The sequence below is a fragment of the Trichomonas vaginalis genome, chromosome II (assembly GCF_026262505.1).
Source record: "Trichomonas vaginalis G3 chromosome II, whole genome shotgun sequence".
Classification (NCBI taxonomy): Eukaryota; Parabasalia; order Trichomonadida; family Trichomonadidae; genus Trichomonas; species Trichomonas vaginalis.
This window is the reverse complement of record NC_067204.1, coordinates 10,795,986-10,810,154: the sequence shown is the minus strand read 5'-3', so window position 1 is coordinate 10,810,154 and position 14,169 is coordinate 10,795,986. Positions and strand designations below refer to the sequence as shown.

General features: G+C 30.9%; 2 protein-coding genes across 2 annotated transcripts, besides 5 other annotated features; one reads left to right on the top strand and one right to left on the bottom strand.

Annotated features, from left to right (window-relative positions):
- Positions 1-377: part of a mobile genetic element that runs on past the window's edge.
- A 3,632-nt stretch (positions 378-4,009) lies between these two features.
- Positions 4,010-4,582, top strand: TVAGG3_0522810 (uncharacterized protein; the record flags this gene model as incomplete). Its single annotated transcript, XM_051237296.1, has 1 exon — positions 4,010-4,582. One exon carries the CDS (start codon positions 4,010-4,012, stop codon positions 4,580-4,582), a length of 573 nt encoding a protein of 190 aa, XP_051095120.1.
- Positions 4,583-5,524: 942 nt separating this feature from the next.
- Positions 5,525-14,169: part of a mobile genetic element that runs on past the window's edge.
- Positions 7,095-7,129: a mobile genetic element.
- Positions 7,130-9,101: a mobile genetic element.
- Positions 9,148-11,119: a mobile genetic element.
- Positions 12,262-14,037, bottom strand: TVAGG3_0522770 (Prim-pol domain family; the record flags this gene model as incomplete). Its single annotated transcript, XM_051237295.1, has 1 exon — positions 12,262-14,037. The coding sequence occupies one exon, from the start codon at positions 14,035-14,037 to the stop codon at positions 12,262-12,264; it is 1,776 nt and encodes a 591-aa protein (XP_051095119.1).

Here is a 14,169-nt window from a genome sequence, read left to right as displayed (position 1 = left end):
AAGGATATATTAGATGAGATGTGTTATGAAGTTAGTAAATATTATTTAAGAAATTGTCAAAAATTTGCCGAGTTATTAAATGATTTAGATTATGATGGAAAAATGAATAAAGATGATGTTATAAATTTCTTATATCCTACATCTGAAGAAGAAAAACCAAAAGAACCTGATGTTTTCCCTGAATATTATGAAGAACGGATTAAAGATGATGATGAATACGATGAAATTGAAAAACTGAAAAAAAATAAGAGATGAAATAGATGAAAAAATTAAGGAATTAAGAGAAGTTGAAAAATATAATGAAAATGAAGTAGAGGATTTAATGAATATCCCAGCTTCAGAATCAGAAGTTCAGAAATCTCATGAAGAAAGATATAAAAATTATGTCTCAGAATCAACACAAAATTTATTAGATGGTGAAATAGACGAAACACTTTCAGAAGAAGGTACTAAATTTATTCGTAAACATAAGTTACAATTTATTGATAATGAAGAATACCCCTGTATCCTACTTTCACCACCTTTAGATTCCAAAAATTCAAAAAAAGCTCTTAAAAACGTGACATATGCAACTAATACGATTAAGAAAGAAGATCATGATATTTACACAAATTATTATTTAAATAAATGCACAGGTGTTGATAAAGTTTTTGATTTATTAGATAAAATATCAAAAGAAAACCATTGGAACATATAAAATTTTATGTGATTGTGGTTTCATTGTTGAAGATACTAATAATGTTTCATATGAAAGAACAGCACCGAAGGAGAGATGAAGTGGAAAGGTCTATACCATTCGTTATTAAGAATATAAAAGATATGAAAACTTATAAACATTATATTTATTCATTTATTTCAGAAAAAATGGAAGCAACCCATAAAACATCTTCTCATCATTTTATAGCTATTCATACATTCCTTTTCAAAGTTGTGAAATTAAATAAGACAGGAATTAGATTTAATGTATCAGGGTACGCATTCTTGAGTAAATTAAAATGTATTCGTCACGTCGCAGATGATAAAAATTTATGTGTTCTTAATTCATTTTATGGGCTTTAAAAAATAAACTTTATTTTTATTTATTTTTTAATTTTTTTATTCTCACATAAATGAACAAAAACGGAACCGCTAAAATGAATGATAATCAAATTAGAGCAGAAGGTAGAAGGTTATTTAAACGCTTCTATAACATTCCTGATGGTGTTAATCCTAAAACTCGTAGAAGCTATTTAAATGAAGCAATAGATGCATATGAAGGGTTTGACATTTCATCAGAAAGTGAGAGATTAGCGAGAATGTTAAATGTTAATATTGATTTCTATTATTGTGATCCTCAACCAGAAGACGTGGACATAAATAAGGTAGACTTTCCATTAGTGGAATCAATAATGATAGATCCAGAATTTGAAACAGTAAATATTTTATTAACACAGAGTCCATGTGGAAAACTTCACGCTGACAGAATAACAGACGTTGAAGCACTCACCGGCTATAAAGTTTGTCCATATTGTAAAGAAGAAGTTTATTCTATCCGTGATGATCCAGAAAGGAAAAACCAAAGAAGATTTTTAAAGCATTGTGAGAAATGTAAAGAAAATAATGGAAGATTAATTCAAGACGTTCAATTGCAAAACACACAACAACCATATGCACCACATATACGAAACAGAAGATATATCAATGGGTATTAGCACATAATTTGCAGGAATATTATAAACCGACAAGATATTATATTACTTTTGACTTTGAAACATTAGAGACTAAAGAAGAATTACAACTTTCTGAGTGTGCAACTTTGAACGCTTACTTAAAACCATTCATGGTATCATCAACGGTTAAATTAAATGATAAAACATATACGAGGAATTTTTGCTTAACTTCAGTGATTCTTTTATTTCTGATTGGATTGAGTTTTTATTTTCAACCTGTTCATTAGTTGCTAAATCAAATATTGAACAATATGAAGAATTATTGAAGTCGCAAACGGACAAACGGCGGGGACTTTGTCTCATACATTAAATGAAAAACAGAAGGAAGCATTTAAAGAACTTCTAGATGAGGAATTCAATAAAGTGAATATCATAGGTTTTAATTCGGGAAAGTTTGATTTAAATTTAATTCTTCATGATTTAAACACTGCAAAATGGAAAATAAAATCAATGCTGGGTTCATCTTCACAATTTAAGCAAATCATTGTAAAGAAAACAAACGTTCCATATGAATTGAGATTTATTGACATCAGAAATTATATAGCGGGTGGGACATTAGACCAATTCACTCAAGATTTCGGAAACAATAAATCACGTGTTAAATCCTTTTTCCCTTATCAATTTATCACGTGGGAAAATTACGAAGAAGAATTATATAAAGTGGAACCATTCACTCAAGATTCATTTTATTCAGCATTAACCAAGAAACTATATCAGATAGTGATTATCAAATATATCTCAATGATACTAAAAACTTTAAGAATAGATTAGAATATTTTATTCATTATTGCAATAAAGATGTTGAAATTATGATTGACCCAATTGATAAAATTATTGAAGAAACATTTGTTTATAAAATTGATATGCTTCATAATCTTTCTTTATCATCAAATGCTTCAATGATTCGTTACGCTTTAGCATATAAAGACTTTAATCCTAATGAAAAATATCCTGAGGAAGAGATAGAATCAAGTTTTGAATTAACGAAAAAGTATTGGAAATATAAAATTGAATCATATAAGAAACAAGATGAAAAAGCAGAAAGGGATACTAAAAATAATGTTTCAATGGATGATTTTCAATACTATCACGATTTAATCCTTTCATCTAAATGCAAAATGTGTGGTAAAGCGTTTACATATGCAAATAAACCAACATTAGATAGAATCGATAATGAAAAACCACATACTAAAGAAAATTGTCAGTTAATGTGTTGTTATTGCAATGTCGTAAAATCAAATAAAGATGAAGATGTTCAACGTTTAAGAATCAATTTAAGAAATTATGCATTAAAAAATAATTTACCAATGACTTTAGATTCAGTTGAAGCTTATCACATTCTCCGTAATGGAATTACTGGTGGTTTATCAAATGTTCAACATAGAGTAAATCTTAAAGGAATCACGCACATTAATAAACTTGCATATAATCCAGAAACTAAAACTGTATCAAATGAGGACACCACCAACATTATGACTCATTTCGTTGGAGTTGACTTTAATTCATTATATCCTTCATCATTTTCATCTAATCCTCATGATTTCATTCAATATACTGACCATAAAATGTATATGCCGGGAAGATTGAATGGAGTTATCATTTGTGATACAGCAACAAAGAAAGCAAAAGCACTGGGAATAATTAAGAAGAAAAATACTTTATTTGTGGCTGAAGTAAAGGGTCACATTGATGAAAAATACATTAATGATTACATTAACTTTTTACCGATAATAAGAAACTTAGATATTATCACAGATGAAAAAACAATTGGCGGTTTTATGTATAATTACATGAAATCAAACAATCTACCAGTTGACCAGAAACAGAGAAAATTAACTCAGTTAGCATCAACACACAACCAATATCAACCATTTTCTTCTTATTATCTTTGGTATCTAATAGATAGATTTCATTTTATCATCGATGATATTCAATCAATTTTAACATTTACGAAAAACACTTGTTTTAATGAATTTGCGAACAAATTTATGAACGAAAGACAAAAGGCTGAATTAGAAGGAAATAAAGGAAAAGGTTTATTTTGCAAAATTTCACTTAATGGATCATATGGTTACGATGCAATGAATACACAAAATTACGCAAAGACTAAAATAATGAATGCACAGAAGGCACGCGTTGCATGTATGTCAAATAAGTTGAAAAATATAAGAGAAATAGGTGAAGATACATATCAAGTGATGCTCAAAGATAGATTTTATAGATGTGATACATGTTTACAAGAGGCATTTTTTACTTTAGATAACGCAAAATACTGGTATTTAGTTTTCATTTATGATTTTATGTATAAATGCATGGATGTTAATCGTTTTCATTTCATTGAAGGTGATACTGATTCATCTTATTGGGCAATCGCTGGCGACCCAAATCTTCCTAACACTCAAGTATTTCAAGCAATTGTTACCGATAAACAATTTTATGATAAAAACATTTTCAAATTCGCACCATTTGATTTCTTCTGTTTTGATGAGAAATTTAAACCTAAATTAAAGAATAAAGCTGAAGAAAAAGCACATGAGAAGAAGTTATTGGGTTTAGCAATTGAGAAACAAGGTGATAACATGGTTGCTTTATGCCCTAAGTGTTATACATCATTCAACGGTTCAATTGATGGAAGTGATTTTAAAAAGATTGCACAAAAAATGAAAGGTGTTAGTTTACGACAAAATAAACAATTAACACCTAAAAATTATTTGGATATAATAAATGATAAAGTGATATTTGATGGTCAGAATATTAATTTACAACTTAAAAACGGGTCAATGACTCGCTTAACAATCGGTAAGACTGTATTAACAGGGGCACACACTAAGGCTGTATGTTGTGAAAATGGATGTTGTATGCCATTTATTTAATAAAATGCCACAGAAGAGACAAAAGGAACCGTTAATGATGCGATTCAAAGAGGTGGGCACCCTTAAAACATTTATTTTATTTTTATATAAATGGATAACACAGATTTAGAAAATTTAATTGATGATTTAGTATTTAATCAAAATTTTCTTAATTATTATGAATTAAAATCATATCTCCAAAAACATAATAAAAATATAACAGGTGATGATATGGAATATTATTATCCATATTATAAAAATGAAATTTTGAAATATCATGATAAAATAATTTCTAAAATTAAAGACAAAATTAAAAATAATGAATATACAAAGGGAAAAACTAAATCACAACTTAAACAGTTGAAAGATTTCAAAAATAAAGTATTAACAGAAGAAGATATTGATGAATTATATAAATTATATAATCCTGAGCCGCAAAAGCCAAAGGAACAAAAACAAAAGAAGAAAAAGCTGAAAACAACACCAAAAGAGAAAGTAGCAAATGTTCAACAGCTAAAGGTGCAAAACGCCCAGGTCCTTCAGACCATAAATGATGCACAAGCCTTAATTTATGATTCATTAGTTAAACCATATTCAGCCCGACTTTTAAATGAAGATCAACTTTTGGAATTCATCCTTCAACATAAACTCGAAGCGGGAAAGTATATCAAACCTTTATATACAGTATATTTAAAACAAATGAATAGAATACATCCAGAATTAATGAAGGGGGGAATGAATTCCAAAACTTCATCATCCAAAATCAAAGCAGATAAAATTAAACCACTTGCAATACCAAAACCTCCAACGACAGTACCTCCTCCTTCAGTTAATCCTTCATCATTCACTTTATTATATCCATTTCAAACATTAAAGAAACAAAAAGATTTTAAAAAGGATTTCAAGATATTAAATAAACCAACTGACCCAAAAATTCAACCGTTAAAGGAAAAATTTAGTCGCCCTTCATTTGCACCATATCCATATTCATACGAAATCGATCATTTAGAATATTCAAAAGGAAACGTTACTTATTTATTTGCCATTAACATTAACACTAGATATTTATATTGCATTCCGGTGAAAGGGAAAACAGAACAGGAAACAAGAAGAGCTATACAATACTTACTAGATCATGAAAGAGTAGATAATATAAGGGGTGATGGTGATAAAGGATTTCAGGCAGCTATGGCTCATTATTTCCCACAAATTAATTGTTACTTCTCATCTTCTCCATATACGTTTCATAATAAAATAGTTGATGTGGTAATGAGAACTCTTAGAGTTGCGTTAGGGGTTAACGGTCAGATATACTGGGATGGAAATCATGACTCCATCATACAACAGTTAGTATATTATTACAATAATACATGGCATAGAACTATAAACATGAAACCAGTGGAAATGAAAAATGATATTTCAAAAGAATGGGAATATATTAGAAAGCAAATGGAAAGGTTAAATGATGTTAAACGTGAACAAATTAATTCAGGGCTCATGAATTTTAAACAAGGGAATAAAGTTTTGATTCATCTCGATTATGGAAAAACTGATAAATCAATGACAAAAAGAAGACGAAGATTTGACACAATAGCTGAATTTGTTAGATATATTAACGGTAATGTATTAGTTGAAGTTGACAATAAATTAATAGAAATTCCAATTTATTTTATTACTCCATTATATTTAAATAATATTTAATTTTTTTATTTCGTAAGAAATGAGTGACAACAAAGCATCCAAGAGTCCAGACGATGAATATAAAAAGAAACTAAACAGAATTAAATCAAAAATATGCTATTACAAAAAGAAGCCGCAATGCGGTGGGGCTGAAAACGATAAAGAGAGGAAAGAAATAATCGAAAAATTAGAAACTTACCGTTCAATCCTTAAACTGAGTGAAGCAAAAAATAAAAGAATTTAATAGAATAAATAAATTGATTGGAAGAGATGAATTTAATAAAGATGAATTTTAAACTCAATCCAAATTTAATTTTTATTCCTCTTCCCGAACCCTTCTAGGTTCTTCTTTCCATCATTACTGCATAACCACATCTTCTCGGTTTTCGTGGTTTGTTGTTTTTAATTCGTTCTTGCATCATTTTTATCATTTCCTCCCTTGTTATGATTCGTGGTAAATTTTGAGCTTGTGGGGTATCCATTTATATAAAAATAAAATTTTGTTATCACTTATTTTATCGTTAATGGTTTCAGGTTATTCAATAATTAATTATTTTTGAATAACTGAAGGTGTCACTACGTCACCATGTGTCACTCGGTTAATTAACTTCTCTGAAAAAATGAGACAACATGACATTTTGACAACACAGCAGGATTAAGGAGGAAGGCACTTATGAAGCATTTTTGAATAACTGAAGGTGTCACTACGTCACCATGTGTCACTCGGTTAATTAACTTCTCTGAAAAAATGAGACAACATGACATTTTGACAACACAGCAGGATTAAGGAGGAAGGCACTTATGAAGCATTTTTGAATAACTGAAGGTGTCACTACGTCACCATGTGTCACTCGAAACAATAAGAATTACCGAAAAAGTGACAAAACAGAGTATATAAGAATTTCCGAAAAAGTGACACCCAAAAAGTGACACTTTCAATAGGGAGTAACACTTAAAAAGTGACAATTTAAAATTCACAATAAATAAAAATAATAAATTTTTTAGTCTATTAAATTATTCTTTTCTTTGAAATCCTCTAAAAATTCTTCGAAATGTTCTAAAATATAATCTGGAGAATTATAACAAAATTCATTAATTTCTAACATATACGTATCTAACAATTCATTTGGAATTTCAAACGATCTTAAATATGTAATTGAATTTTGTATCTTCTCATTTATTTGAGAAAGTTTTTCTTCAGCATTTTCCAATAAAAATCTTAATGGATTCAAATTGGCTTCTTGATTCTGAACAAAATTTAATACTTGGTATAAACGTGATTGAACTTCTCTTTTCAATTTTGTTTTATAATCTGTCAATCGAGGCTCGCGAATTCTAATTGAAGGAATAAAACCTGTTTGAAGTAAATCGTTTTTAATACGATAAAAGTAATTGGGTGCAACTTCTTCTAAAAGATTTTTGACAAAACATCAATTCTTTGATTTTTAACGCAGCCAAAATCGTGATATTTTATCTTTTTAAATAAAGATTCAGAAACGTTATTCACAACGGTTAATTCATTTGGTCTGGCAGCGGCTATCCACATCATAGCCAACAATTCCTTATACAAAATTCAAAAACTTGGGTGCAATCAGTTCTGATTGCACCCAAGTTTTTGAACTTTCTTGAGGGAATTAAAGGGTGAGAGATTTATAGTCTATCTATATATCTCCCACCCTCTAATTCCCTCCCTGACAGCGGGAAATTTTGTCTGAATGTTAAACTATTCAGACAAAGTTTCCCACTGTTTGCGAAGGAATTGTTGGCTATGATGTACTGATTCATGATCAGTACATCATAGCCAACAATTCCTTATATAAAGTTCAAAAACTTGGGTGCAATCAGTTCTGATTGCACCCAAGTTTTTGAACTTTCTTGAGGGAATGGAAGAGTAAGAGGTATACATTATGAATATATACCTCTTACCCTTCCATTCCCTCTCTGACAGCGGAAAACTTTGTCTGAATGTTAAACTATTCAGACAAAGTTTCCCGCTGTCAGCGAAAGAATTGTTCCATCTGGTGCATAGAGTGTGAATCTATGCACCAAATGGAGCAAGTCCCTCGCGAAATTGCCAAAACTTGCGTCGCATTTCAAAGATTGCGACCCAAATTTTGGCGATTTCTAGTAGAGATGGAGTATTTTGAGTCACTGACCTATATGCAGTGGCTCAAAGGGCTCCATCTCTACTTTGAAGCAAGGAAACTTTCCTCGAAATTTTGATAATTTGAAGAAAGTTTTCAAGCAATTAACAAAGGATTACTCGCTATGAGGTAAAAATTCTAGATTTTCACCTCATAGCGAGAGCTTCCCTTTCATTGCTTGAAAACTTTCCCCAGCTTCAAAATTGGGGAAAGGGCTGTAAAGTCGACTCCGATACCAGCAGGTACCAGAGTATTTAAAAGAGAAGCCCTCGTACGAGTTTCTATGAAGACCTTCTCATTCAAGAAGATCTTAATAGAAAATCGTACGAGGGCATTGGAAACTCGCGTCTGGTACATGTTGGTACCAGAGTGTTTGAGATTTGAAGACTCTGGTACTAACATGTACCAGAATTTATGATGAATTTAAGATGGACCATTATAAAATGGTAGCGGTTTGTTTCAAAAAATTTTAGATGAGATTTGCATAGATATAGATTATATGATTTATACATATGAAAAATAATATATAAAAATATAATTTTGAGATAATTATGTAAATAATATTTTAAATATTTGAATTTGAGGTATAATTTTATAGTAAAATATATTATAAAGAGTATTTATATAAATATTGTAAAATAATATAAGTAATAAAAATTGAGACCCCCTCCCTGTTTTTGATGTTTTGTCACTTTTTCGGTAATTCTTATTGTTTCCATTTTTGAATAACTGAAGGTGTCACTACGTCACCATGTGTCACTCGAAACAATAAGAATTACCGAAAAAGTGACAAAACATCAAAAACAGGGAGGGGGTCTCAATTTTTATTACTTATATTATTTTACAATATTTATATAAATACTCTTTATAATATATTTTACTATAAAATTATACCTCAAATTCAAATATTTAAAATATTATTTACATAATTATCTCAAAATTATATTTTTATATATTATTTTTCATATGTATAAATCATATAATCTATATCTATGCAAATCTCATCTAAAATTTTTTGAAACAAACCGCTACCATTTTATAATGGTCCATCTTAAATTCATCATAAATTCTGGTACATGTTAGTACCAGAGTCTTCAAATCTCAAACACTCTGGTACCAACATGTACCAGACGCGAGTTTCCAATGCCCTCGTACGATTTTCTATTAAGATCTTCTTGAATGAGAAGGTCTTCATAGAAACTCGTACGAGGGCTTCTCTTTTAAATACTCTGGTACCTGCTGGTATCGGAGTCGACTTTACAGCCCTTTCCCCAATTTTGAAGCTGGGGAAAGTTTTCAAGCAATGAAAGGGAAGCTCTCGCTATGAGGTGAAAATCTAGAATTTTTACCTCATAGCGAGTAATCCTTTGTTAATTGCTTGAAAACTTTCTTCAAATTATCAAAATTTCGAGGAAAGTTTCCTTGCTTCAAAGTAGAGATGGAGCCCTTTGAGCCACTGCATATAGGTCAGTGACTCAAAATACTCCATCTCTACTAGAAATCGCCAAAATTTGGGTCGCAATCTTTGAAATGCGACGCAAGTTTTGGCAATTTCGCGAGGGACTTGCTCCATTTGGTGCATAGATTCACACTCTATGCACCAGATGGAACAATTCTTTCGCTGACAGCGGGAAACTTTGTCTGAATAGTTTAACATTCAGACAAAGTTTTCCGCTGTCAGAGAGGGAATGGAAGGGTAAGAGGTATATATTCATAATGTATACCTCTTACTCTTCCATTCCCTCAAGAAAGTTCAAAAACTTGGGTGCAATCAGAACTGATTGCACCCAAGTTTTTGAACTTTATATAAGGAATTGTTGGCTATGATGTACTGATCATGAATCAGTACATCATAGCCAACAATTCCTTCGCAAACAGTGGGAAACTTTGTCTGAATAGTTTAACATTCAGACAAAATTTCCCGCTGTCAGGGAGGGAATTAGAGGGTGGGAGATATATAGATAGACTATAAATCTCTCACCCTTTAATTCCCTCAAGAAAGTTCAAAAACTTGGGTGCAATCAGAACTGATTGCACCCAAGTTTTTGAATTTTGTATAAGGAATTGTTGGCTATGATGTGGATAGCCGCTGCCAGACCAAATGAATTAACCGTTGTGAATAACGTTTCTGAATCTTTATTTAAAAAGATAAAATATCACGATTTTGGCTGCGTTAAAAATCAAAGAATTGATGTTTTTGTCAAAAATCTTTTAGAAGAAGTTGCACCCAATTACTTTTATCGTATTAAAAACGATTTACTTCAAACAGGTTTTATTCCTTCAATTAGAATTCGCGAGCCTCGATTGACAGATTATAAAACAAAATTGAAAAGAGAAGTTCAATCACGTTTATACCAAGTATTAAATTTTGTTCAGAATCAAGAAGCCAATTTGAATCCATTAAGATTTTTATTGGAAAATGCTAAGAAAAACTTTCTCAAATAAATGAGAAGATACAAAATTCAATTACATATTTAAGATCGTTTGAAATTCCAAATGAATTGTTAGATACGTATATGTTAGAAATTAATGAATTTTGTTATAATTCTCCAGATTATATTTTAGAACATTTCGAAGAATTTTTAGAGGATTTCAAAGAAAAGAATAATTTAATAGACTAAAAAATTTATTATTTTTATTTATTGTGAATTTTAAATTGTCACTTTTTAAGTGTTACTCCCTATTGAAAGTGTCACTTTTTGGGTGTCACTTTTTCGGAAATTCTTATATACTCCACAGCAGGATTAAGGAGGAAGGCACTTATGAAGCATTTTTGAATAACTGAAGGTGTCACTACGTCACCATGTGTCACTCGGTTAATTAACTTCTCTGAAAAAATGAGACAACATGACATTTTGACAACACAGCAGGATTAAGGAGGAAGGCACTTATGAAGCATTTTTGAATAACTGAAGGTGTCACTACGTCACCATGTGTCACTCGGTTAATTAACTTCTCTGAAAAAATGAGACAACATGACATTTTGACAACACAGCAGGATTAAGGAGGAAGGCACTTATGAAGCATTTTTGAATAACTGAAGGTGTCACTACGTCACCATGTGTCACTCGGTTAATTAACTTCTCTGAAAAAATGAGACAACATGACATTTTGACAACACAGCAGGATTAAGGAGGAAGGCACTTATGAAGCATTTTTGAATAACTGAAGGTGTCACTACGTCACCATGTGTCACTCGGTTAATTAACTTCTCTGAAAAAATGAGACAACATGACATTTTGACAACACAGCAGGATTAAGGAGGAAGGCACTTATGAAGCATTTTTGAATAACTGAAGGTGTCACTACGTCACCATGTGTCACTCGGTTAATTAACTTCTCTGAAAAAATGAGACAACATGACATTTTGACAACACAGCAGGATTAAGGAGGAAGGCACTTATGAAGCATTTTTGAATAACTGAAGGTGTCACTACGTCACCATGTGTCACTCGGTTAATTAACTTCTCTGAAAAAATGAGACAACATGACATTTTGACAACACAGCAGGATTAAGGAGGAAGGCACTTATGAAGCATTTTTGAATAACTGAAGGTGTCACTACGTCACCATGTGTCACTCGGTTAATTAACTTCTCTGAAAAAATGAGACAACATGACATTTTGACAACACAGCAGGATTAAGGAGGAAGGCACTTATGAAGCATTTTTGAATAACTGAAGGTGTCACTACGTCACCATGTGTCACTCGGTTAATTAACTTCTCTGAAAAAATGAGACAACATGACATTTTGACAACAGTCCTGGAAATAAATTTTATCGTTAATGTTTTGTCATGATTTCATCGTTACTGCTTTGTCATGACTTCATCGTAAACACTTTGTCAAACATGAACGTAAACCGAGTTTGCAACATTCTAAGCAGTTCTTCTGGGTTGATTCTTTTCATTAATTCTAATCTCATTATCCGTAATAATTGATTTCAAAGCGTTGAAGTTTGCGAGTCTATCTTCACCTACATTCTTGAGTTCATTAAGTACAAGAAACATTTTATTCTCAACCACCGAATTGAAATTACCCGTTAGCTCACTTATTTCGGTAATGTTTTTACATGAATAACCAGCGAGAAGTTCAGAAATAATGTCTGTAAATCTGTTTTTACCTGTTCCCTGAAGTCCTTTCAAAATAATTGCTGTTTCATTCTTGATTCCAGGATGTTGAATCATTGATGCAATCCAGCCGAGTAGGTATTTATACACTTCATCGTTATTATCACAAATGGCTTCTTTAATGAAATTCATAAACATCTCAATTTTTGAGTAATCTGGTTTTTCGAGAACGTTGTATTTATAACCTTGAAACGTTGAGAAAACATCTGGAGAATCAGATTTAAAGCAAACACCCCTAACGGTTAATGAAGACAATTGATTTAATAGTACATCCCATGCTGTTATGGTTTTACCTTCTTCTTTAAATAATTTAATCATTTTGAGTGACTCTTTCATGTTTGATTGAAGAACGAATGATATTTGATTCATTTTGTCGTGTATGTTGTAATCTTTCTGAATGAAGTATTTGTTTCCACAATCTACAAAACGGATTACACGTGATAAATCCTCAATTACTTCAGAACTGTTTTTATACTGATGATTTTCAGCCTTGCGTCTAATATCTGTTATCAAGAATGAATCATCAAGTTTTATATCAAATGTTATTTTTGGCTTACGTAATAAAGGCAAAACGTATTCATCATAATATTCCTTTTGATATAGTTTTAGAATCTTCACTAAAACAAATGGAGAAGTCATTAAATGTGCATATCTACTACGTGCTTTTTCAAAATTACTTTTTGCATTTTCAGTTAAATTGCAGAAGTTATAAACGTTATCGTATGCTTCATTAATTAAATGATTAGGTAACGAATTAATTGCTTGAAACAGTGTGAATAATGTAACTTCTTTTTCTAAATTCATGTTTCCACCGTCATTATGTACTTCAAAATCACTGATGCCATCAACTATGCTCTGGGCAAGTTTATCGTCAATGTTTACATCTTTGTTTTCATTCATGATAGTCTTTATTTCTTCGTTCTTCTGTTCAACTCTTACCTTAATATTCAAATCATTTAATATATCATTCGCTGTTCTAGTTAATGTTGAATCGTAACTTCCACGAATGAATGAGTATGTATTGATTGGTTCTGTTGCATTCTTGCGAACTCTTGAATCAGCCATAACCACTAAAGAACGCTTTGAATCATCCATAGAAGTCATGATATCAATATCATAATCATTGCAGGAATAACATTTAATCATTCTGTTCGAGGTTGAATAGAAGAAATTAGTGTTGCAATAAATGTGAAGACCTCCTGAAGCGGTTTTAACGATAACATCTTTATCCGAAAGTTTTGATAAAATGTCTTTTCTAACCGTTTCTTTAAGTTCATCATTGTATGATTTATTGATATCGACATCTATAATCGTTAAATTTGATATTTTATTTACTAATAAAGCCATACCAGTTTTCCTTCCTCTTCCTCCATCATGTTTGAGGTAGTTATGTAAATCAATCTTGTTTTCACCAATTCTTTCGTTGAGGGTTTTAGTTTCTGCCACAACTAATTCCTCAGCTAATGAATCAATAACTTTTTCATCAGAAACGATAAAGTTACTGTTGTTGTTTGTTGCTGTCATTTATATAGGAATAAAAAAATAAAAATAATTTTAAAACTAACTTTATTTTTGGACTGCATCATATTTCCAGGACTGTTGTCAAAATGTCATGTTGTCTCATTTTTTCAGAGAAGTTAATTAACCGAGTGATAC